We start from the raw sequence: 23,088 nt of genomic DNA on the forward strand, positions 1-23,088 counted from the left end.
TTAGATATGAAACTGTGTTTTTATAGTTGCTTTTATCTCTCATTTCTCCTACTTGGTCATTAAACCACTTATACTAACTAGAAATTCTAAATGTAAGCTCAATAACTATGAACTTTTTATTTAATAACAGCATCCCAAGCCAATTTAAATTTTTGATAAGCCTGCAAACAAATTTGTAAGTTTGCACAATGGAAGCCACCATACGTCTTCAGTCTGTTTCCAAAGAAAAAATTGTAAATGCTATACAGGGGTGTTGGGCACAAAGAGTGATTAAGATTCTGATCTATATTTTGCATAACATGTGAAAAAGGCCATATTGTTATTAATGTGCAGTATATTATATTGCATTATGTTAACGTACATTAATATTCACAAAGATCACTTTGTCTCAGCAGAAATGACAGGTGGGAGCTAGCCAGTAGGTTGTAGTAGGAAGACCAGATAAACCAACCATGTGATTTTTCATTAATTATATCCCTGGCAGTGTCTCCCTGGTGGTAAAAGGGGTTAAGTCTAGCACTATGAAGCTATTGGCCACCACTGAAGCATGAGTTCAATCCCCGGGCTAAGGAGCTGACCCACATGGAGTAGCAGACCTCTCCTGTTTCACCCGCTGCTCCTCTCAGCACTGTAGTTCAGTAGATCCTCCTGTTCTGCCCCCCACTCTGTCTCTGGTGAATCCTCTCACCCTTCCACACCTCTGGCTGGTACCCCAGTTCTTATATGCATAAATCAATAAATCTTAAAAAAAATTATATCCCTGGCAAATCAACTGAGACTAATGGTCCAGAGTAGGCAATGATAGGTGTAATATCTATGCTAAAAAAAATGTTCTCAACTAAAATGATACGGATGTCAAGAAGACCCTTGTTTATAAGAAATCTTGAAAAGATAAAGTGATACATAACCTAACTAAAGCAAGTTATTCTATTCTTGACAATGTTAAGGTAAAGAGGTTTGTGACTGAGGTTAGGAGGAAAGAAGGGACATTGTAGAGCTGAAGCACTTTCTTGCATGAAAGGAATGAGAGTTTAAAATGCCCAAAGGGGGCCTCCCCGGTGGCGCAGCGGTTGAGCGCTGGGTTGCGAAGCTGTCTGCGGCCTCAGCGGTGCCGGTTCGATCCCCGGCTGCTCCCCGGCCACCAGAGGAGGGTCCCGCATGGCGCGCAGACCTCTCCTGCCGCCCACTGCTCCCCTCAGCAGTGTACTTAGGTCCTTCTGCCTGCTCTGCTCCCCGCTCTGGCTCTGGTGAATTCTCTCACCCTCCCGCGCTTCTGACTGTACCCAGTGCATGTATAAACAAAAAACAAACAAACAAACAAACAAACAAATAAATAAAACATGCTTCTATACAAAAAAAAATTAAAAAAAAATAATAAAATAAAATGCCCAAAGGGTGACTTGGCTAATCCACAGAACAAGTTAAATTGTGAGAGGTCATCGTGCAGGAGGTAGACAGAGACAATTGTTGCCTACTTGGCACATGGACTGGGTCCTTGGTGGAAGCCAGGGTAGAGGTCAAACACTGGCCAGATAACTCCATTGGGATCTGGATTATGACTAAGGCAGCTCAGTCCAGTTCTCCTTGTTCAAATTCATTTAACTGAGCTTCCATCAGGTATTTCCTTATTTGAGTCACATCTCCTTCCTATCTTGACATTCCATAATGAGAAAAGAGAGGCAAGAGAGTTATAAAGGGAAGGTGTGTTCCCTACCACTTCATTCACTTTGTTAGCTAGCAGTAATGTACTAAAAGATAGCTATGAGCTGTTTCTATCAAGAGCATTCTGGATTTCTTCTAAATTCCTAAAAGACAGTTTACTTACCATCTTTTAAAAAGTACTCATGGTGTAATTATCTGTTGTGTGTACTTTCTCTTATAAAGACTCAGTTTCAATTTCTTGAATATTCCAAGTGTGTGTGTATATACACATACATATTCATATATGCCAGCAAGGCACAGGGCACGCTCTCTATGGGTCCTGGCAGACAGGTAAAGGAGAGTCCAGAGCCCTCAGTGGCTTTTTCAGGTTTTAATGATCTTCCTATGCCAATTGTAGTGAGGTGGGCAGGCAGGGAAGCCTGGGGGCCGGGAGGCTGGCAGGCTTCCCAGGCTCCTACAAATCTGTACTCTCTCTGGGCTCTCTGGCATTCTCTCTTGGTCTCTTCCTCTTGTAGCTATTCTCCACCGCACATCGTCCTCTGTGACACTGCCCTTATAGCCCCAGCGTCTAGGCTCAGTTGTGCCCACACACGCCCATACCATACTCCAGGTGTCCGCCATCAGGCTTGCATGCCCTGCGCCCTCGGTCCCAAGTGCCTCCTGCATTCAAGGCCGCAGGTGATAGCTACAGAGGCCAACAGCACAAAAGCTTGACCATCACTTACCCTATATATATACTTTGAATATATATGGAGTTTATTTGTTGCTGTAGATATTTATAACACTCCGTATTTATACATATACACATTTCTATACATATTATAACCCAGTAGTGCAGTGAATTAACAATTTTCCTTTACATTTGTTTCTTGAATGAATAAAATATATTTTTCAGTGGAACTGGTTAATTTCATTACATCTATCAGTTATTATGTGAATTGATAACAAAAAATTATTTTCTGCTTCCTTCTAAAACTGGTGAATACAGAACTGTTGTCTTTATTGATGTTCTCATGAGAAGTAGTTACTAATCAGGGTGAGGAAGTAGTACAGACCAGGGAACAATGTGCTTTCAGATTTTTTATCTGTTTATCAGACTTACAGTTTTTGTTGCAGCATTATTCTCTTTCCAAAACCCAGCTTAGTTCATTCTTCCAGGCCCACTTATTTTAATAGCTTCAGAAGCATTCTTCTTAGTAATCCTTTAAATCCCTTATCAGAGCTGGGCAGATCATAAGGTTCAAATATCCACATGGAGTAAGATCCAACTGAAAATGGGAGCCCGGCATGGCTCGTTGTACTGGTTGGCATTTTTAGCTGTGTTTTTTGGAACTGGTCAAAATCCTAATCTTTTTCTCTTTTGACATCTGATCCCACATTTGACTAATTAAAAAACAGGATGAGGACACTATACTGTTAAGCCACAATAAAGCAAAGCATGTGTCACAACAACAAAAAAATATGGTCTCTAGAGAACAGATATACTGTAGTCAGTTGTGTTTACTTAATTTTATTTATTTTGCTTGGCAGTCTATAAGCTAAAATATATTTACTCTACCATTCAGATTAGGAAATGAATGTGAATTGAAGCAGAATTTGTATAGCTGACCGGAGGAGGAAAATGTCTTAATTTTATCGGTTTTCGTGCCTCTGGACTATGAGTATAATTCCAATTTTTGGTGTCAAATATGGATAATTAAAAATTGTATGACTTGAATGTGACTGATGTTACCCAAGACTGTATGTTCATATCTCTATTTTAAATAGATTGTACTCACAGTCAGTTTATCCCAAAGTGTATTCTGTTGAACACTGCCTTTCATGACACCTTTGGAAATTGGCTCCATGGTGAAATGAGATTAGGAAATGCTGAATGCTCTGTTCCTACCTTCTGCACATCCCCATATTCAAGACCCTAAGAATTACTGCAGTAAAGAATTCTGTTCACATTGTGTAATCCCAGTACGTATCTGTTCTTGTTGAGTCAGAGTGATTTTTTTTAAAACATAATACCTATTATCAGACAGGAAAATGAGGTCAGCAAAGTTAAAGCGCACGTATGCGCCCGTGTGTGTGTGTGTGTGTGTGTGTGTGTGTGCGGGCACACACACACACACACACACACACACAAGTAGGCACAGGCATTGGAAAATGTAGAATTTATCTTTTCAGCTACAAAAAAGCATGAAAAGTTAGATGTTTTGCACTCATTGGCCACCATTGCCTTCCCAAAGTGACCTTACTTCAAACTCTCATCCTTATAATCTTCTACTTCATACTCTGAATTGTTCTGGTGAATCCTAGTATACTAAAAAGTTCTAGAATGCAAATCATTGCTAAAATATTTGGCTTCATACTAAAAATCTAAATCATGCATGCAATATCACTTTGACACAGTTTGGTGCATTTTTCAAGATCTTCACCCTTAACTTCCCAGGAGATTAGCCATAAATTTGACTGAGTAGGAAAACTACTGGCTCGATTACTTCCTGCAACAAGAGAATAAACCCTTTGTACTTTTCCACATCAATGATGGTTCTGAAAAGTTCTGCATATTTATGTAAGAAGGGGTGAGTTTACCATTGACCATGTATTACCAATTCAAAAGAAAATGTAGAATTTTTGGAGGAAGTATGAAACTATGTGTATGTTATGTTACATATGTTGATATGTTGAGGATATAATAAATATAGACCAGGTTTTCTCAACAGTCACACTATAGACATTTGAGTCAGATAATTCTAACTTTTTGTTAGAGTCTTAGAGTCTAAGGGTCTCATAGTCTCTCATGTCCCTAAACTCTCTCCACTAGACACCAGTAGCATCCTTCTACATACATTATGACTAGCAAAAATGTCTCCCAACATTACCAGGTGTCCCCATAGGGGTAAAATGATTGCACCCCTATCCCCTACTGAGAACTACTGGTTTAGACTCTATTAGGATTTGCAAAGCTAATATTTTTGCTTTCCACATATGCCTTTAAAAATGTTTCTGCAACCCATGAATTCTCTGCAGTAATCATTATCTCAAATCCTCAGAATTTCCTAGAATGCCACCAGCATTGCATAGTAACCAAATGAAGAAAAAGTCAGTTTATTTTGGATCAGAAGGGCATATTGTCACACAGATCCTCAATTACAGTTTTTTTTTTTTTTAATGAGAGAGAGAGAGAGAGAGAGAGACCTTTTCACCTTTATCTGTGGTATGTGCTTGGAAATTTACCAAATAGATACTTAAGTCCCAAACTCTTCCAAGAAATAGTCATTGTTTGTTTGTTTTTTTTAATTGTTCAAAATAAGTGAGCTCTTAAAGTACATTTCTTAACATCATTAAAGATTTAAAAAAAGGTTAGAACTTAAGAATTTATGTACATTCCTGGTATTCAAACTTCTGAGTACAATGAATGCCTAAGATTTAGGTTCTTCAAATAAAAGTTTTAATTCTTCACCCTGATTTATTGTATATAATATTTATTATGAAAATTACTAATAAAGATCAACGATAGTGTTTGTTAAAGTGTTTAACACAGAAGGTCATTAAAGGATAACTGGGATATCATATCATTACTAGTAGTAATGACTTCTAATTGCTAATTATATATTTTCCCTCCTTTAAGAATTATTTTTATAAAAATAGTCTACCCCAGGTACTGAATGTTTACCATTTTTACCTTACATTTTGTACCATAATTTATCTATGGTATTTGGTTTGCTTTCCTTTATGAATTCTTCACTTTACAGAATGGATTATAATGTGAACCCCTTTGTATTTCATGACGTGTATTTTGCAGAGCTCTGTTCAAATACATTGCTGTGTGTTGTCTAAATTATCTTCCTTCAAGGTCTGTTGTTCTAAGACCATCCCAACTCTTTATACTTTCTTTTGGCAGTTAAATATGTAAAAGATCGGCTCTTATAGTAAAATCTCCAAGGAGGGCTACATTGGGAACCCTAGCATCTTTTTAAGGGCATCAGAGCCGTCACCTAAGGCTTGGACTAATTAAATAATACATGAGTTAAATACAAAAGCTGGCTTTGTAAAACTAATCTGAAATAAATGAAAGAAAATGTGAAAAACAAACAAGGGTATTGCTGGTATTCTCCATCCTGTCCCTGCCCCCTCCCTTCTCCTTTCTTTGTCAGACCCCAGTGATTTAGCTTGTCACAGGAGTAATAACCAGGTAACCATGTGTGAATCCACATATATTTTTAATTTTAAATCTAGAAATCTAAGACTTCCAAATCCTGATTTAACTGCTGAGAACAAATAAACCTAAAAGTGTGTTACCAACTCAGATTTTCAAACAACCAAAACAAAAGATTAATCTAAAAATATCTTCAAGGAGTTCTCATGTGGCTCTAACATTCTAGAATCCTAAGTCAAAATGCATTCACATTATTTTAATTCGTAGAATGGCTTTTGTGTTGCCATCCCCCCTTACTCTCTCCATCCTAACCATCAAATTCAAATTTTGGTAATAACAGAAACAAGTTAGGTTAAAGGTTTTGAGGTTTTTTTTTTTTTTTTCTGAAACACTCGGATTGAGGCACTTCTAAGGGTTTTTTTTTTTTTTTTCTCTTTTATATCTTTGCCTCAATATGGATGTAACACAATTTCAAAAGATAATCCAAAATATAGCTCACACTGTAATCCTTGGTAATTGTAATGGCTGTGTCTTATAGTAATGTGCATGGTACTGTTAGACAAATAGGAATTAGAAAACAACCACACTTCACAAGGAATTAGCTAAATGGTGCTAAACCGGTTACTCTGAGAGGTGCTGAGAACCAACCACTGCTTTCATTTCCCTGCAGAGTCTCCTTGGGGTGGGGGTAGATGTCTGGCGCCACAAAAGGAATTAGGCTCTGGTTTGAACAGAGACCTGACTGCTATTAAGTTTATTTTAAGAATGTGTTGCCAGAGATCTAATAAATTTATACGTAGCTCCAGGCAGTGCATGCATGCATTCTTACTGCACCAGGTGTTTTGTTTTGTATTTTTTTCCTTTCCCTAGAGGCAGGAGAGGGCGGGGATCTTCTTGACACACTCAGCTTAGCTTTTGATAAAGCAGTTATTGTTTTCTATAAAAATATGGGGTCTTTAAAAAAAAAGTTTTATTACAATGGAAATATGATAAAGAATTATTTCTGGGAGACTTCAAAGAGAAGTAATGAAGCCGGCCCCCATGAAAAAATATTTTATAATTTTATGTTTTATAAACACAAATACCGTGATCTTATGCTTAAGACAATATTTGAGGTCAGTCTGTGAAATGGAAAGACCACACAGGAGATTAGAAGTGGAAACTCCTGGTAGTGAATTCCTCTCCTGGAAACAGCTGGTTTGTAATCTCATTCAAATCCCAGCAGTGAGGCAAGATGCAGTCCCGAGCTCTCGATGCTTGGAGTTTATATCTGTGGTTCACCAACACAGTTATTTCTCAAATTAGTTTGTGTTCTTGTCGAAAGTACACTCTTACACTTTCAGGACTGTTTCCTTGGCCACTCATACTCCTGTGCTGTGATGGGGAGATATTCAGTGAGGCTGCACATGTCCAGGAGAAACCTGTGTGTTTAAAGGAGTGTCCACCTTGTATTTACTTGTTCATTTTGTCCTTTGTCCCCTGTGGATGTACACCTGGTCACCCTGTCCCAGGCCTGCATACCAGAGGGGAAGACATTCATGCCATGGGCTTAAACTTCTAATTAAGAAAACCAAGTGTCACAGAATTAGATCAGGTTTGATTAAGAAAAGATTTTAAGCCCTAGGTTAAGGGTTGTAAACTTGCGGTTTTCCCCTTTTGTTACAGGGGCACATTCCTTTTTTATTTTTTCCCTAATAGGTGAAGTTGGGGGAGGGGCCATACCTGGAGAAATGTGGGGGATTCCTACAGGCTCAGGCTTGTGACTCTGACCCAGCTGTGCCCTGACCCACTCATCACTCAACCTGGAAGAGTCATTTTCTTCTAGCTTCCCTCATTTTTGACTATGGCCCCAAATTCATTCATAAATCTAAAGGGTCTTACCCTAATCTTGTCTTAATATTTCTGTGATTCAGCCTCAAATGTATGGAAATTATTAACCTTCTTAACTTTTGTTGGCCTCACTATTCCTTAGCCTTCAAGGGTTTGCTGATGGTAGAGGGAAATGCACTTGGTTCTTATTTGGTTCCAGTCACTAGCACTCATTTATAAATTCACTTCAAGCACATTAAAATAAAGAGTCACTGTAAATCAAATATCGACCCTAATGAAGTAATCTGATTACTAGAAGGAAGTACAGAAAGAATACAAGCAGGTTGGATTTGAGTCCTAGATCTATCACATATTATAATTGTAGGAACTTACAGTGAGCAATTTAACCTGACATCGTTTACCTCATCCATAGAATGTGGAAATGTCTGACTTCTAGGGTTATTGTGAGAGGCATTGAAATCATGTATGTGTTATCAAAATCACCCTGACCATGGCCTCCAGTATGTCCAGTCCCCCTCTTCCGGCATTTTCAGGATCCCCAGGGCTGAACTGACAAGCAGCCAGTCTATACCTGCACTGACTTCAGTGAATTCCAGTTGTTTCTGGCCAGTGTCTGTGTTGAGCCAATTCCAGCTGGTCAGAGTCCATGCCTCTGCCAAAGGTTAGATGTTTTCAGCAATAAGCCCAATCCCAAAATGGATTGAAATACCAGTGGTTGTGCCCAGCTGCCCCATCAGGACCCACCTGATGCCCAGGGGTGGACACCAGAAGGGTGTGGTGATCTTTTCTGTTAGTTTGTAATGAAAGAACAGAATTCCGAAAGAGTGCTACTTAAAAACTGGCATTAAAAAAAATGAATGAAACAGCTCTTTACATTTCCATTTGAGGCTTTCTTTTTTCTTAGGACCCTAGAATTTATTCAGGAGCCTGGGCACGAGTTAGAAATGAGTAATATAGCCTTACATTGTAGTATGAATTCCTTCTTTGCTCAGATGTGTAAGACTTTGTAGAAAGTCTGTATTATTGTGTGTGACACATCCATTTCTATTGTAATGAGTTTTCTCTCCAGAGGCTTTGTACTACCCAAGAAAAAATCAGCTTCCAGTTCCCCATATAAGCAGAGCCAGGCATGGATCCCAGATGTGGGCTATTGTTCAAACTGAGATCCTGTAACAAACTATCCTAAATTCTCTGGTAGAACAGGGTTATTCTGCATCAGAATTCATCCCTTAAACATTATTTTCCTACAAGTTAAAAAAGTGTCCTGTAATTTCCCTTTGCATATTCTTATGTTACAGCAGGCAGCTTTGCAGGAGCAGGAATCTCCTTTACCCCAGAGCCACAACTGTGTCTGCAGCCCATTGCTCTTGGGTCAAGGGACAGATGGCTGGAGGAGCCCAGGGTTGCCCTCTGAGAATGCAGTGAAGGTTCTTTTCAGCTCACACTCTTGGCCGTGTGGGAAAGGACTGACCAAAAGGGAGGTAAAGTAGAGACAGGCACTGTCCCATTGTCTCTGCTCCATTTTGCTGTGTCTCAAAAGACTAGCTTTTGATGACTTGCATTGAGTAAACACAAGTCTCATTACTCAAGGTAAAATCGCTGTTGACACGGATTACTCTGGGGAAATATAGCTAGAGTCCCAGCCTCTGGTTACCATAGTTTATGCATTACTTTATTTTACATGTGGTTCTCTTTTGTGTTTTTTTTAAGATGTATTAATTAATTTATTTTTGCATAGAAGAACTAGGGTGCAGGCCACAGGTACAGCGGGGAGGGGCGGGGAGGTGAAAGGATTCACTAGAGACAGAGTAAAGAGCAGAACAGACAGATCTACTGAAATACACTGCTGAGGGGAGCAGCGGGCAAGACAGGAGAGGTCTGCTTGCCATGTGGGTCCCCTCCCTGGCCCGGGATCAAACTCTGGCAGTTGCAGTGGTAGCGCGAGACAACTCCTAAGCCACCAAGGAGGCCCTGTTTTTCTGTTTAAAGTTGTTGATTCATTGACATTGAACTCACTGCCAACAACACAATAACTTGTGTCTGAACAAGCTTTCTAAACCATTTGTTTTCTCATTAAGACATGGCACAACTTTCATGTGCTTAGAGCACTGGACAATACTCAAGCACTGTAACTGGGTGATATTTTAATCATTCTTGGGTTCAATTCCATGTAATTCTTGGATAATCACTGAGATTTCATAGCTTCATTTGTGCTTTTGGTTATGCAGGGTGTGTTTGGAGGCGCTTTTCTTGAGAGTGGCCCAGACAACTTTTTAATAGATTCCTACTGAAATAATCATTGGAATTTTAATTTATCTACAAAATTTTAAAATCTACTGACAACTTATCTGGCTCCCTCCCAGTTCTTCGAAGCCCAATCTGTCATGTTAAGGCACAGCTGCTCTCAGGTCAAGGGGCAACTTTAGGTGTTTGGGTCAAGGCAGGATTAGCATCCTCCACCCCCAGGGCATATTTTGTATGCATCTTGGCCCTCTTTTTGTCTTTAATAGGCAATAATTTATATAAGAAAAAGAGAAGGAAATAGTATCTTGAGCTCCTACCAAATTGAATTCTTTGAAGTTTTCTTTTTACTGGATTTCTTATCTCTGTTTCTATACTTAATCTTCCAGGAAGGCCTTCCCCCCCCACTCTCTAAATGTCCAAATACCACCCTGTACTTAAAGCCCCATTTAAACACTATCTCTTCCATGAATTTTTCTTTGATCCCCTCAGGTTAAAGTAATCCCTCACTCCCCTGCACTCCCACAACTCATTATCAGTGCCTCCCTCCCAGCCTTTGGGGGTCTCCAGCTTACCTGGTTATCTGTGCTAGTGTGCCAGCTCCAAGAGTGGAAGGGCAGCGGGTTGGGGGAGGGAGAGCAAGACAAGCAGGGGAGGAGAAGGGAGATGCAGAAGGTGTTTAATAGCCACTTTGGCCTCAGCTTTGCATATGGTGGTTTTCAGTAAACAGTACAATCCACCTGCCTTCAAGGGCCAGAGAAACAGGATTCCAAGAACTCTTGGAAAAACTCTCTGCGGGAAGATGATTAGGCAAAGCAAAGTTATTGTTTTTTTTTTAAATTTATTTATTTATGCATACAAATTTATTTATTTTATGGGTATAGGCCAGAGGTGTGGGGGGGGGGTGAGAGGATTCACCAGAAGCAGAGCGGGGAGCAGAACAGGCAGATGATCCTAAATACCCTGCTGAGGGGAGCATCAGGCAGACAGGAGAGGTGTGCTGCACCATATGGGTTGCTTCCTGGCCTGGGATCGAACTCGTGCTGTAGCTTCATAGTGCTGAGACTTAACCCTTTATGCCACCAGGGAGGCCCCAAAGCAAAGTTTAAAGGGAGATCATCAAATCATAGAAATGGCAATGAAATAAATTTATTTATCTTGAATTTTTGATTCTCACAATAATTTATAGCATTGATGTTAATGGCCATTGCTTTGTTGCTGACCACTGTCCTCGCTGTCTAAGAGAACGCAAGATTGCTTAAAAATCAAATTACCCTCCCTGGTGACCCAGGGGTTAAGTCTCAGTACTGTCACTTCTGTGGCCCCAGTTCTGCCTGAATTCGATTCCCAGCCAAGGAGTTAACCCACATATGGCGCAGCAGACCTCTCCTGTGTTGCCTGCTGCTTCCCTCAGCAGTGTGTTTCAGTAAAACCGCCTGTTCTGCTCCCTACTCTGTCTCTGGTGAATCCTCTCACAATCCTACCCCCGTGCCTCTGACCTACGCCCCAGTTCCTCTACACAAAATAAATAAATAAATAATAATAAAAAAAGTATCTAATGTTCTTAATAATTTAGGTAACATTGTTATTTCAGTCTTTTCTAATATAAGTATCTATTTCTATTGTTGGTTAAAAGGATGATATCTAAGTTTTGAAATGACTGTATATAGAATTCCAACTTTCAGGCTGAATTTTGTTCCGGGCAAGTTGAATTTTAGCAAGCTGAAAAATCTTAGCCAGCTAGTAAAATACTACCATTACCATAGTCCCTTATGCTATTCCCGCCCCTATTTTGATCCAACTCCCTCCTCCCACCAAGCACACTCAAAGGCATGACACTAGTTTCACATTGAAGAAGTTTGCTTTGTCTGGGGAAACCCTATGATTTTAAGGAGGGCTAATTGAAGACTGTGATTCTTTGTTATTCTAAAAAATACTGTTGTCTTCCCATTGAAAAAGAAAATGAAGAAGCCTAAAGACCAGCTGGAAAAGTTCAAAAGAGGTCTTTTCATCAAACCTTAATGGCTTTAGTGTCAGGGTTTGGGGACAAAGCATTGGGGAGTGTGGTGATCAGCTGTCAGACACCTGTTGTATGGATTTCTGTACAAGTTACAGATTTTAATTTGTTTCCAGTGAGACATTGAGAGTAGCTTTTTGGCATCATAGATGATAGACTCTATTTTAGAAAGGTAAAGAATCACAATGAAATAAACACGCCCGTTTTTTAAGTCGTTTAACTTCTAAATTCCCACATACAATAGGCTGTAACTCTTGCTGTTAAAAATGTCAGCATTTATTATTGCCATCTATTGAGGCTTTAGAGGAATTTACATGGTATGTAATAAACAAATAAATAGCATGTATTTCTATTCTTAAAGAGTTCAGTTGTACAAGGTGAGTTTTAATAACAAGAGTTACAGGAAATTACAAGTTTAGTTCCCCAAATTCCTGTATACTCTTCCAAAATCAGTAGTACATAAGATTTTACAAATTTTGAAATACAATAGGATTCATGTGTGTATAAACCAGACAGTTTTGTAAGCATCTAAAATAATTACCCTAAGGCATATCAGTGTCTCACAAAAAGTTTCTCGGTATTGTTTCTGAATTTTATTTCAAATGAAATGTCAAAGTGACAGACATATGAAATCCTGACAAGCTCGTTCAGTTGTGTGTCACTTGAAACCCATAATTAACCAGTAACCTTGCACCCTCATCCTTCCAGAACATCAGCACCAACTGGAAAATATATTTGACACATGTAAGCAGAGATGAACTTGGCTATCTCTAAGCCATTCAGGCTACTTCATAGTGGAATACAAGGGTTAAACAGTAGACACCCACACCGCTTGCAGGTTAATGCATCAGATAAGCACAAATTTAGAGGTAATCACTTAAAGTCTTTTCATAGTGTTCAAAAAAGACAGGCAAGACATTTTAGAAAGGTTATCATGAGATGTGTTACACACATATAAGGCATTTATATATTTTCCAATAAATGAAACATTACAGAATTTCTTTCAACCAGGACATCAGAATGTTTAATTCATTGAATAGGTGGTTTACTATTCATTTCTGTTCTAAACTCTAGATTCATTATCTGTTTATTTAATAGGCATTTTTCCAACAATGAGTAAAATGAATCCCTGCCCCCCTGGCTCATGCATTACAGTAGGGAAAGAGAGAAAGTGAACAAATAAAAAAGGAAACATGTAGAATATGAGGTTGTGGGAAGCACTGGAGAGAAAAATTAACCAAAATAAAGGCACTAGCGCATGCTGAGGTTTGAATTGGGGCTTGGTGTTTTATAAAGAGTGTAAAGGGAAGGTCTCATTATTTCAATATTATTGTAACATACATTATTAAGAGGGAGAATAATATTTCCTGCAATATTTCAGGACAGGGTTAGAATTTAATCTTAAAACTACCAAAAAATTGTCAAAATCTTGAGAGAGAAGCCACATGCTTAGTCATCTTAGAGATGTCTCCTTGGGAGAAATAGTAAGGAATGAATTATACAGACCATAAAATAAAATTTGTTAAATACAAGAGTTAGTGAATAGGTTAGAGCTTGTTCATCACAAATCCCATAAAACTAATATGTGGCTTGTCAGCATAAGCTGAAAAATTTAAAAAAAAAAAAAAAGGACTAAAACAAACAGGAGTCATACAATAGCCACTTTACTGCTAAAAATCATATTTAGTCTGTAGGCTTCTTCTATGAAGAAGAATTAGCCTCTAGTCCTCGTGTCTCAGACACTACATTGAACTTGGAGATTAGTAGAATGAATTTAGACATGGCTACTTTGGGGAGCTCAGGCAATTAGTGACAGACACAGGTGTGTAGATGAAGAATTACAATTACTCTGGTCTCACAGAGAAGCCACGGTCAAGCTTAACCAGGCTTCCTGACCTTAGGTGAGTTGGACCTATCTGGATTGCTAGGAGGAACAGAAAAGCTAAGGATATTCTGGGCAGAAGACATAACATATACAAAGGTATCCATCATGCTCAGAAAACAGAAGTTGGGTGTTAATAGAAGTTTCTCTGCAAGAAGTGTAGGCTGTGAAGCTATAGGTGTTTGGATGGATGAGGAATGACTTGGTGGTATAAGCATGATAAGAGATTTGAAATAAAATCCGGAGCTCATTGGGTCAGCAATATAAATGAGACAGAAGTGTGGCAAAAAGTTGTTTTCATGTAATCAGTTGAAAAATCAGATGTTTTATGTATTAACTGATATCCTTCTTTTCCTATTCGTTTCCTGATACTTTCTAGAGCAAGTAAACAGGACATAAGTAAATAAGACATAAACACAATAATTTTAAAAGATTTTTTAAAAGATTTATTTATTTATGCATACATGCATGCAAGAGCTGGAGTACAGGCCAGAGGTGTGGGGGTGGGAGTGAGAGGATTCACCAGAGACGGAGCAGGGAACAGAACAGGCAGACTGACTGAAACACACTGCTGAGGGGAGCAGCGGGCGAGACAGGAGAGGTCTACTGTGCCATTTGGGTCACCTCCCTGGCAGGGATCGAACTTGTGCTGCAGTGGTTGCAGATAGCTTTATAATGCTGACACTTAACCCGTTGCACCACCAGGGAGGCCCTAAAAGATATTTTTAAAGACAATAAGACCAAGTATTGGCAATAGTAAAAGAACATATAGCTGCTCTCAATCTCTGACAAAATTAATATAGTTAGTCAAATAGGACAGTTTAAAGAACATGAGAGAATATCCACTGAAGTGTAAAACTGTACAAAGTCATCAATTAGCTATAGAATCTTAAAGAGGTGAAAGGCTGGGGTCACTGCAAGAGACTCCATGAAGGAGGTAGAGAAAGGGAGCCTCTGGGGTATAGATGGTGAGCAGAAGAACCTGGGGTCACGGTGTAGGTGAGAAGACAGATGACAGGGAGCACGGGTGGCAAGACTCTCGGCTGGATGGTGGGGTGAGCAGAGTAGAGGGCACTGGGAAAAGACAGAGGAGGGCAGAGCGCAGCTGGGAGTCTGCGAAGAAGAGACTTGTGTTGGTATGAAAGGCCACTGAGGACTGAGTGCAGGTGGATTTAAGGCAGCTGACTAGCAGCCCGGCGGTGGGTGCTCAGGTAGATCTGAGCTGCACCACGTAGCAGGAAGCGCTACATGCCCCACGTAGCAAGGAGCACTCACTAACACTTGTTGGATGACATTGTACTGTGTACATATGTGGTTTATCTCACTTGATGCTCACAGGAAACACAAGCATTTATTTTTATTACTCTCATTGGACTCTCCAGCTGAGGAAATAAGTGTAAGGAAGAAACTTGCTGGAAGCAAAACCACAGACAGAGTATGGGGGACCTTATCACTCCGGGTCTTGGGGGCCCACCGTCTGTGGCTCTTTCCTTGCCACAACAGCTCTCAGCATCCAGGACACATTAAGCAGGAAGAGTTCACAAGGACAAAATCTATAATGAAATCCCTGCTCTCCAGTCTGTTTATATTTTACATTTTGAAAATTAAGAAATTCCATCAAGATTAAATACCACAGTCCCATCTATTTCAAACCCAGTTGTTCCACATTTATAATGCCCCATTTTCTATAGCTAAGTGTACAGCATCAGTGCTATTTGTGTCTGTCTTTAAGTGCTCTAAGTATTTATACAAAAAGTTCATGTTTATTGTTTAATGATGAATAATATAGCACTCATTGCTAGCCCATAAATCGTAAACTCCAAAATTTTTAGCTTGCAGACTGTTAGAGAAATATTTTAATGACTATTTGTTTGTAAATACATGTTTGCTTCTCCCACAGAGAAACTTACAAGGTCAAATGGTAAGAACATCTGTTTGTCCCTTGCACACATTGCCAGATAGCTGTCTAGAAGACTTGTGCTAATTTACAATTCAAGCAACAACGAACAAGAAAACCAATTTCCATGCATAAGCATTCCTGTACTAGGTATTCCCTTTAATCTTTAATACATCAGGTGCTAATGCAAAGTTGCTGTAATTTATTTTTAAGAATTTCCAGCCAAGCTGAACATTTTTTCACATTTGTTCACTCACAATGTTTCCTCTTGTGCCGAATTTTGCCCTCAGTCTATTCAAGTCTCGATGTTTTCCTGTCTCATCTGTGTGAACTCAAAGAAAAGAAACTCGGATTAAAATTGTGCCTCTAGCTCTGTTTATTATTTGGGCCTTTTCCCTTCCCATTTACCTAAAGGCTTAAAAGAAATTATGTATGCCTTTTGTTTATAAACCTCACCTTACTCTGAAATAATTGGTGTAGATCAAAGGAAGCAGAGGGAGGGTACTGCAGAATGATCAGCTGATAACCATTTCTCCTTTCATTTACCAAGCCTAGCAGCTCTCACATTAGAGAGATCACACACAAGGTTTATTTTTTCCTGATAGGCAGCCAGCTATTTTAGTGTGAAGGTGGGAGGGGACAGTCTTATCTTCAGATTAGAATGGAATCAATGAAAGGAGCTGTCTGTTTGCTCTAGGGAATGAAGTAGATTATAGTGGGGAAGGGAGGTAAAGAAAGGATATTTGTTTTTTTCTTAAGTGGTTATAATTAAAGCCTTCCATCCAATTGCTCTGTGAACCAGAAAAGGGTATTTGTGGAGTTGTGTGTTTTTAACAGCCAAATGAGCCTTGCAGCCTTCGCCACAGTAAAACTTGCTCTTCAACGGCACCTTGTGGCAAGTGTGTCATCCTGCAGCTTGGATCCTTATTAAATGAGTCAACAAAACTGCCTCTGATAGTTGTGTGTTTCTTCCTCTTTAACCTCTTCTCCTCCTAAAATAGTATGGAATTCTGTGAAAGATTACCTCAGCCACTGTATTTCTGCATAACAATAACTTGACAGTAAGCTACCTCTCCTACATAAACTAGATGTGTATCTAACCAAGTAGCTATATTGATTTGTTTCCTCATTAAAGTAGCCTTTGGGTGGGCCTCTCAGGTGGCGCAGCGGTTGAGCGCTGGGTTGCGAAGCTGCCCGCAGCCTCTGCGGCGCCGGTTCGATCCCCGGCTGCTCCCCGGCCACCGGAGGAGGGTCCTCTCCTGCCGCCCGCTGCTCCCCTCAGCAGTGTACTTCGGTCCTTCTGCCTGCTCTGCTCCCCGCTCTGGCTCTGGTGAATTCTCTCACCCTCCCGCGCTTCTGACTGTACCCAGTGCATGTATAAACAAACAAACAAACAAATAAATAAATAAATAAAAATGCCTCTATAAAAAAAATAAAAAAAATAAAAAAAAAAAATAAAGTAGCCTTTGGAATCTTTAAGATCATTCTGGAAAGCACTAATTTGAGTTTTAATTTTTTTTTTTTTTGGCAGGTGGAAACAAGTTAACCAAGCAGCATTTTCGTCTGAACTGGGCTTGGATCTCCTTCGAAAAGGAGTATTACCTCATCAACGAGGACTCCAAATTTCTAGATGTTGTACTTAAACGTCGAGGTTACTTGGGAGAAACTTCATTTATAAGTAAGATTCATTCACACTGCTATCTCAAAATCTCATTTTCTAGCACAAGTTCATCATTTTTTACAGTGATCAAAAATATGTTTAGTTTACTGTTCTAGTTTTAAACCTTTGGGAGATGTTGACATGTCAAGGCTCTTTGCTAAAAAAAAAAAAAAAATGTCAAAACTTTTGTATCAAAGCTAAATCACAGAGACAAAAGACTGCAAAAACCAGAAAGAAATGTGTAACAAAAACACATAACTCTACAAACCTTCTACTAATATAAGATCTTTCTTTCTCTTATATAAAAATAGCTTTACAAAACTGGTAGTAAGTACTCATAGGTTAAAAAAATATTTATATATGAATATATCTTATAATCAACTTAGGCAAATTTCTATTTTATCCAAAGGTAAAAGTCTGCTGAAATATCAATGTAAAATGTATGTGAAGGCTACTTCAATATAAACCAAAAAAATCTGTTCAGTAACTTATTAGGCAGTATTAACCTTTAAAGTATAATTTCTTTTTGTTGCACTTTAATTTTCTGATAGGTCCAAAAAATTTTAAGAACCCCAATTCTAAGTAGAAATATGTGTTGTGGCTTTTCTTCATAATTAACAATAAGGTTGTAAAGCACTGATCATTTTCTGATCTTTTACTCTTTTAACTAAAACGCAGAAGTATTAACTTTTTCAATTCCAATGCCAGGTCACATTCAATTTCATGCAAGTGTAAAATAAAGCAAAGTAAAGTACATTGATCATTTTAACCAGTAATATATTCAGCACAAAATGTTGATGAGAAATAGTAGCACCCTGAGCAATAATTGGTCCATGCAATTCAAAAGTCTTAAACAATAGATGTTTCACACACACATACACACAGTCACACACACACACACCCCTACACTAGATCTTTGCCAGAGCCACGATCTCATATGCCCATTATGATTTCTTCTGATATGTTTTCATTCTGAATATTAGTTGCCTTTTATTTTCAAAATTTAAAGAAGTCTCATTTTTAACTTTAAAAGTTTTCATCCTATACTCTGCTGATCCCTTTCAGGGAACTCTGGTGCCAGGGTTCTGGGTCACCGGCTCACCCATGCCACAGCCAGGGCAGCCGGTCTCCCTTCTCTATTATTATGCACCTCCTCACAGGCTGTCATTTACACTCTCTGTGTTTCACCTTCTGGAACATGGTGAATGCTCTTTTCTTTGTTAAGAGCATAATCTCTCACCATACACATGATCTGCATAGCAGGAATCTGATCCCGTCACTAAGAAATTAGCCTTAACTATGTTTCTGCTTGAAAATAGGGGAAGTAATAACTTCTAAAAAAGAGTCTTAGCAATTCTTAAGGATGTCATCATCACCTCTGGGCATTACACGAATATCCTCTCCCAGTGAGGCTATCTACCTACTCATTCACAAATAGCCCATCCATCGATAACCATGGGGAAGTTAATGACAGGGTATTTTTAAACTATCTTTTCTGATTTTTTTCTCTCTATTGCTTTTTTCTTAAGCTGAATACTAAAATGGCAAACAAAAGTTCTTCCTCCCCCCTCCAGAGATCAGCACCTCCTATTCTAGAAAGATTCTACAACTCTACTTGGTTAACTTCCCATGGTTGCTTCCTAGCCTGGAGTGGGAGAAAGCTGGAACGCTTCTGTGTGTGGACATAACTGTCAATCATTGCAGATGGCAATGGAATTCGTGCTAGGACTGGGGATGGATGGCAGGGTTAGCCTGGTAGAAGATTTTTAGTGATCATGTAATATTCCACTACAATCTCCACCTTCATATAAATAACTATATAAATTATTTGCATTGTATCTGAAGACAGAATATCACTTACCTTCATGAGCACAGTTAGTGAATTATGAATACAGGTATCTCCCACTTTATGAAAGTTCACATTTCACCATTTCACTTTCATCAGAGAGAGACCCACACGAGTGCCTGTTTTTGCTAACCAAAGAAATCTGAAGAGGAGTTTTGCTTTTATGATAAAAGAGAAAAACTGAAGATAGCATTCAGCATCTGTTTTGCAGCAAATTGTCGTGGAGGCTCTGTGCACCACCAAGCAGTGAGAGGAACACCAAGCCCCTCCCCTGGGAACTGCTTTATCTGAGCTATATATTTATCACATCACTCCTACTTCTTTTATGTGTTAGTGTTATTTTTGGTTTTATGTGTTTCTTGATGTGATTTGGTAGGCTGTTTTAAAGGTGTTGGAACACTCAAAAAATTTTCCATATCCATTAATGGTAGTTGTTTCTTCTCTTTACACTGTTTCAGTTTACAGTGGGTTTCATAGGAATGCTATACTTTTGTATAGCAGAAGAAACGTGTGGTGAAATTTCTCTATATATTTTCTCAGAAATGATTACGTATTTTATAACTCCCATAACCCATTAGTGAATTAAAAATGCATTTGCATCTCACAAAATATTTGAATTTCAAAGATCTCATTGCTACCTGTTGTTGAACATTTACTCAATGTAGGCCTCTTCATTAAGCATCTCTATAAAAGGGACTGATGAGGTTATGAAGTGTTAATAAGTGTCTGCCCGCCCTCAGACTTCAACATACTTAAGACTTACTGGGGCATCTTCCTGAAATGTAGATTCAGACTCAGTATATCTTGGTGAGACTTGAGATTCTGCATTTCTAAGGTGCTCCCAAATGTTGCTCGTGTTGCTGGTCTCTGGACCATACAGTAAGTCACAAGATAGAGTAGCACTCTCTCAGAGTAAGTCTGTGTATTAATTTTAAAAAGGGAGTCACTGTTTTTGACCCAAAGCAATTTTATTATTCCATCTTGAACTTATTTTACCTTAAGAAAATGACATCCTTCTTAGTTTAATCTCATGTTTTAGAAGCGTTTTAAGGCAACCATCTTTTTCATAACCATTCTTTTTTGCTTGGTGAAACAAAAATGTCAGTTTGTAATCTATATCTGATTGGGAAACTTATCATATCTACCAGAAAAGTTATGGGGGCTTTTGCAACATCAGTTGGGATTTGGGATTACAACTTACTTTTTATTAGATTGGGTGATTTGACTATCATTGAGAAAAGGTGATTATTTAGAAGTAGTGGACATTTTTTTTTTATAGAGGCATTTTATTTATTTATTTGTTTGTTTGTTTGATGGTTTGTTTGTTTATACAAGCACTGGGTACAGTCAGAAGCGCGGGAGGGTGAGAGAATTCACCAGAGCCAGAGCAGGGAGCAGAGCAGGCAGAAGGACCGAAGTACACTGCTGAGGGGAGCAGTGGGCGGCAGGAGAGGTCTACGCACCATGTGGGACCCTCCTCCGGTGGCCGGGGAGCAGCCGGGGATCGAACCGGCGCCGCAGAGGCCGCGGGCAGCTTCACAACCCAGCGCTCAACCACTGCGCCACCGGGGAGGCCCAGTAGTGGACATTTTTGTAGTCTATCAACTCCTTTAAAAAAAAAAAAACGTACCTTTTGAATCTCCAAGAAAATAATATGTTTTTGGTGAAACAAAACAAAATGAAAAATGTGCAGTAGCCCAGAGCCTGACCAGCAGATTCATTTGCTGTTCATGCCACTGGGGATGGGTCAATGAATGCTGGGTCTCAGGGAAAATGGTTCCTTTCTTCTTCACCTTGGCAGTGAACTGTGGTGGATCTAAGAGGTGTTGACAACCACCCTGTGTGCATTAGGAACCAGAGAGCTAACAGGAAGTCTGGAACATTCAGCAAAACATGTAGTGCTTGATTTCCTGGTTCTGTGCCATTTCTTCTTTTGCCATTATATAAATCATGTTGTACCTGCTGTTTTATCCCATTTATGTTTCTGAAATCTATAAGGCAGAAATATCTTAACGAAAGTTTTACTTTCATTTTTTTTTAGATGAAACTAACAGTCAGTGGTATATTTAGATGAATAAACATTCAGATCCATCTTGTATAAGCACAACAAGAGCAGGATTTTTTTTTTTCTCTTTTGTTCACTGATATAATCCCAGTATTTAGAACAGAATAGGCACAGAGTAGGCCCTCACTCAATGAATTTTTATGGCTTGAGTTCTAGTTTGAAGAACAAAAGGAATGTTTAAAAATGTGATAGTTTTTCAAGTAAATGAGAAACAATATGAAGAATGTTTTAATTCTGGGTCATTAGATTTTATTTCTTTTTAAAGCTTTCCTACCAAATGTTCTAAAAAATTAGTGTTTAAAAACATATATTTAAAACTTGGTTCTATTAACTCACTAAGAGATTCTAATGCAGAACTTCAGGACATGTTAGGATGAGTATATTGTAATTCTGTAATTTTTCTGTGACATTAAATTTGTTGACTGTTACTCCCTGGTGTAAATAATATATTCTATGATTTGACTACATAGCATAATAATAGTGAAGCTTTCTTGTAATGTACTTAGAAACTGGCTTGAAATTGACCTTGAATGAGCCAACAAAGTAAGCCAAACATACTCCCCATCATAACCATACATATTTAGCTTTCTACTACTCACATGGTTTTCTGTAATTTTGGTGTGTCCATGAAGGAAAACCTGACAGTGTTGATGTTAACAAGCACAGAGTTAAATTCTCTTAAGGGTCTTGATCCATTAAATGTTTAGGGAAAATTATAATTTTTTATGCTTGGCCTTTGATGACTTAGATTATCAGAATATTCTTTGACTCACAAAGTCTCTTCTTGGTTTTTATTTTCTAAGTAGGAATTTTCGTTATGTTGTTTATAACCTGAAGCATGAAATATAACATATGCAAAAGTAAATGTAAAGAATTTTAGAGTGTTGTGAAGAGTTTTAGATTGTATGAACATGTAGGAGAAACAAATATCGATTTAGCCTTGTTTTACAAAACACAAACCTAGCCCAAAGAATAGATAGCAAAACCATAATTGGGGCAAGATTCCAATGGAATCATGAACTGCTCTACATCTACCCTAGAGCTTTTTTTTTTTAAGATTTATTTATGTATTTATGCACAAAAGAACTGAGGTATAGGCCAGAGGTGAAAGGATTCACCAGAGACAGAGTGGGAAACAGAACAGGCAGACTGACTGAAATACACTGCTGAGGAGAACAGAGGGCTAGACAGGAGAGGTCTGTTGTGCAATGTGGGTAGCTCCCTGGCTGGCTGGGGATTGAACTTGTGCTGCAGAGGCTGCTGTCCTTACCCCTTGTGCCACCAGGGAGGCCCCTACCCTAGAACTCCTTGATCATAAGACCCATACCCAAGTATCCATTTTGTGAAATCAAAGGAAGATCAACCTTGCATTTCAGGATAAAGTGACATACAAAAAAAAATTAACAAACTCTAGTAGTCCAATTGAAAACGATATTGTGTTTCTTTGAAGGTATTGGCACCAAAGATGGGACTGCAGAAAAAGACAAAGACTTCAAGGGCAAAGCACAGAAACAAGTGCAGTTTAACCCTGGCCAGACCAGGGCCACGTGGAGAGTGAGGATCGTGAGTGATGGAGAACACGAGCAATCTGAAACCTTCCAGGTGGTTCTCTCAGAGCCGGTGCTGGCTGCCCTGGAATTCCCTGCAGTGATCACAGTGGAGATTGTTGACCCAGGAGATGGTAAGAGCTATCACCCACTCATTTTTGCTGTTGAATTTCTATTACAAAAAAACCTTATAGAGGAAGTTTTAAATTTAACATTTAGACTTTCTATAAGAGGTTTTGTTGAGTTACTGGCTCAATATTCTCAGATACTGTGCTGACAGGAGAGGAAATCTAA

General features: G+C 38.9%; 1 protein-coding gene across 1 annotated transcript in view; it reads left to right on the top strand.

Moving 5' to 3' along the window:
• The window catches only part of FREM2 (FRAS1 related extracellular matrix 2), a 165,645-nt gene that overhangs the window by 57,346 nt on the left and 85,211 nt on the right, over window positions 1-23,088 (top strand). Inside the window, exons 3-4 of the mRNA XM_054701874.1 lie at window positions 17,208-17,354; window positions 22,698-22,928. Of these exons, the coding sequence (XP_054557849.1) occupies window positions 17,208-17,354; window positions 22,698-22,928 (378 nt within the window). The remainder of the gene's footprint in view (window positions 1-17,207; window positions 17,355-22,697; window positions 22,929-23,088) is intronic.

This window comes from Talpa occidentalis, unplaced genomic scaffold (assembly GCF_014898055.3).
Source record: "Talpa occidentalis isolate TD23 unplaced genomic scaffold, MPIMG_talOcc4v2.1 talOcc4.5, whole genome shotgun sequence".
Classification (NCBI taxonomy): domain Eukaryota; kingdom Metazoa; phylum Chordata; class Mammalia; order Eulipotyphla; family Talpidae; genus Talpa; species Talpa occidentalis.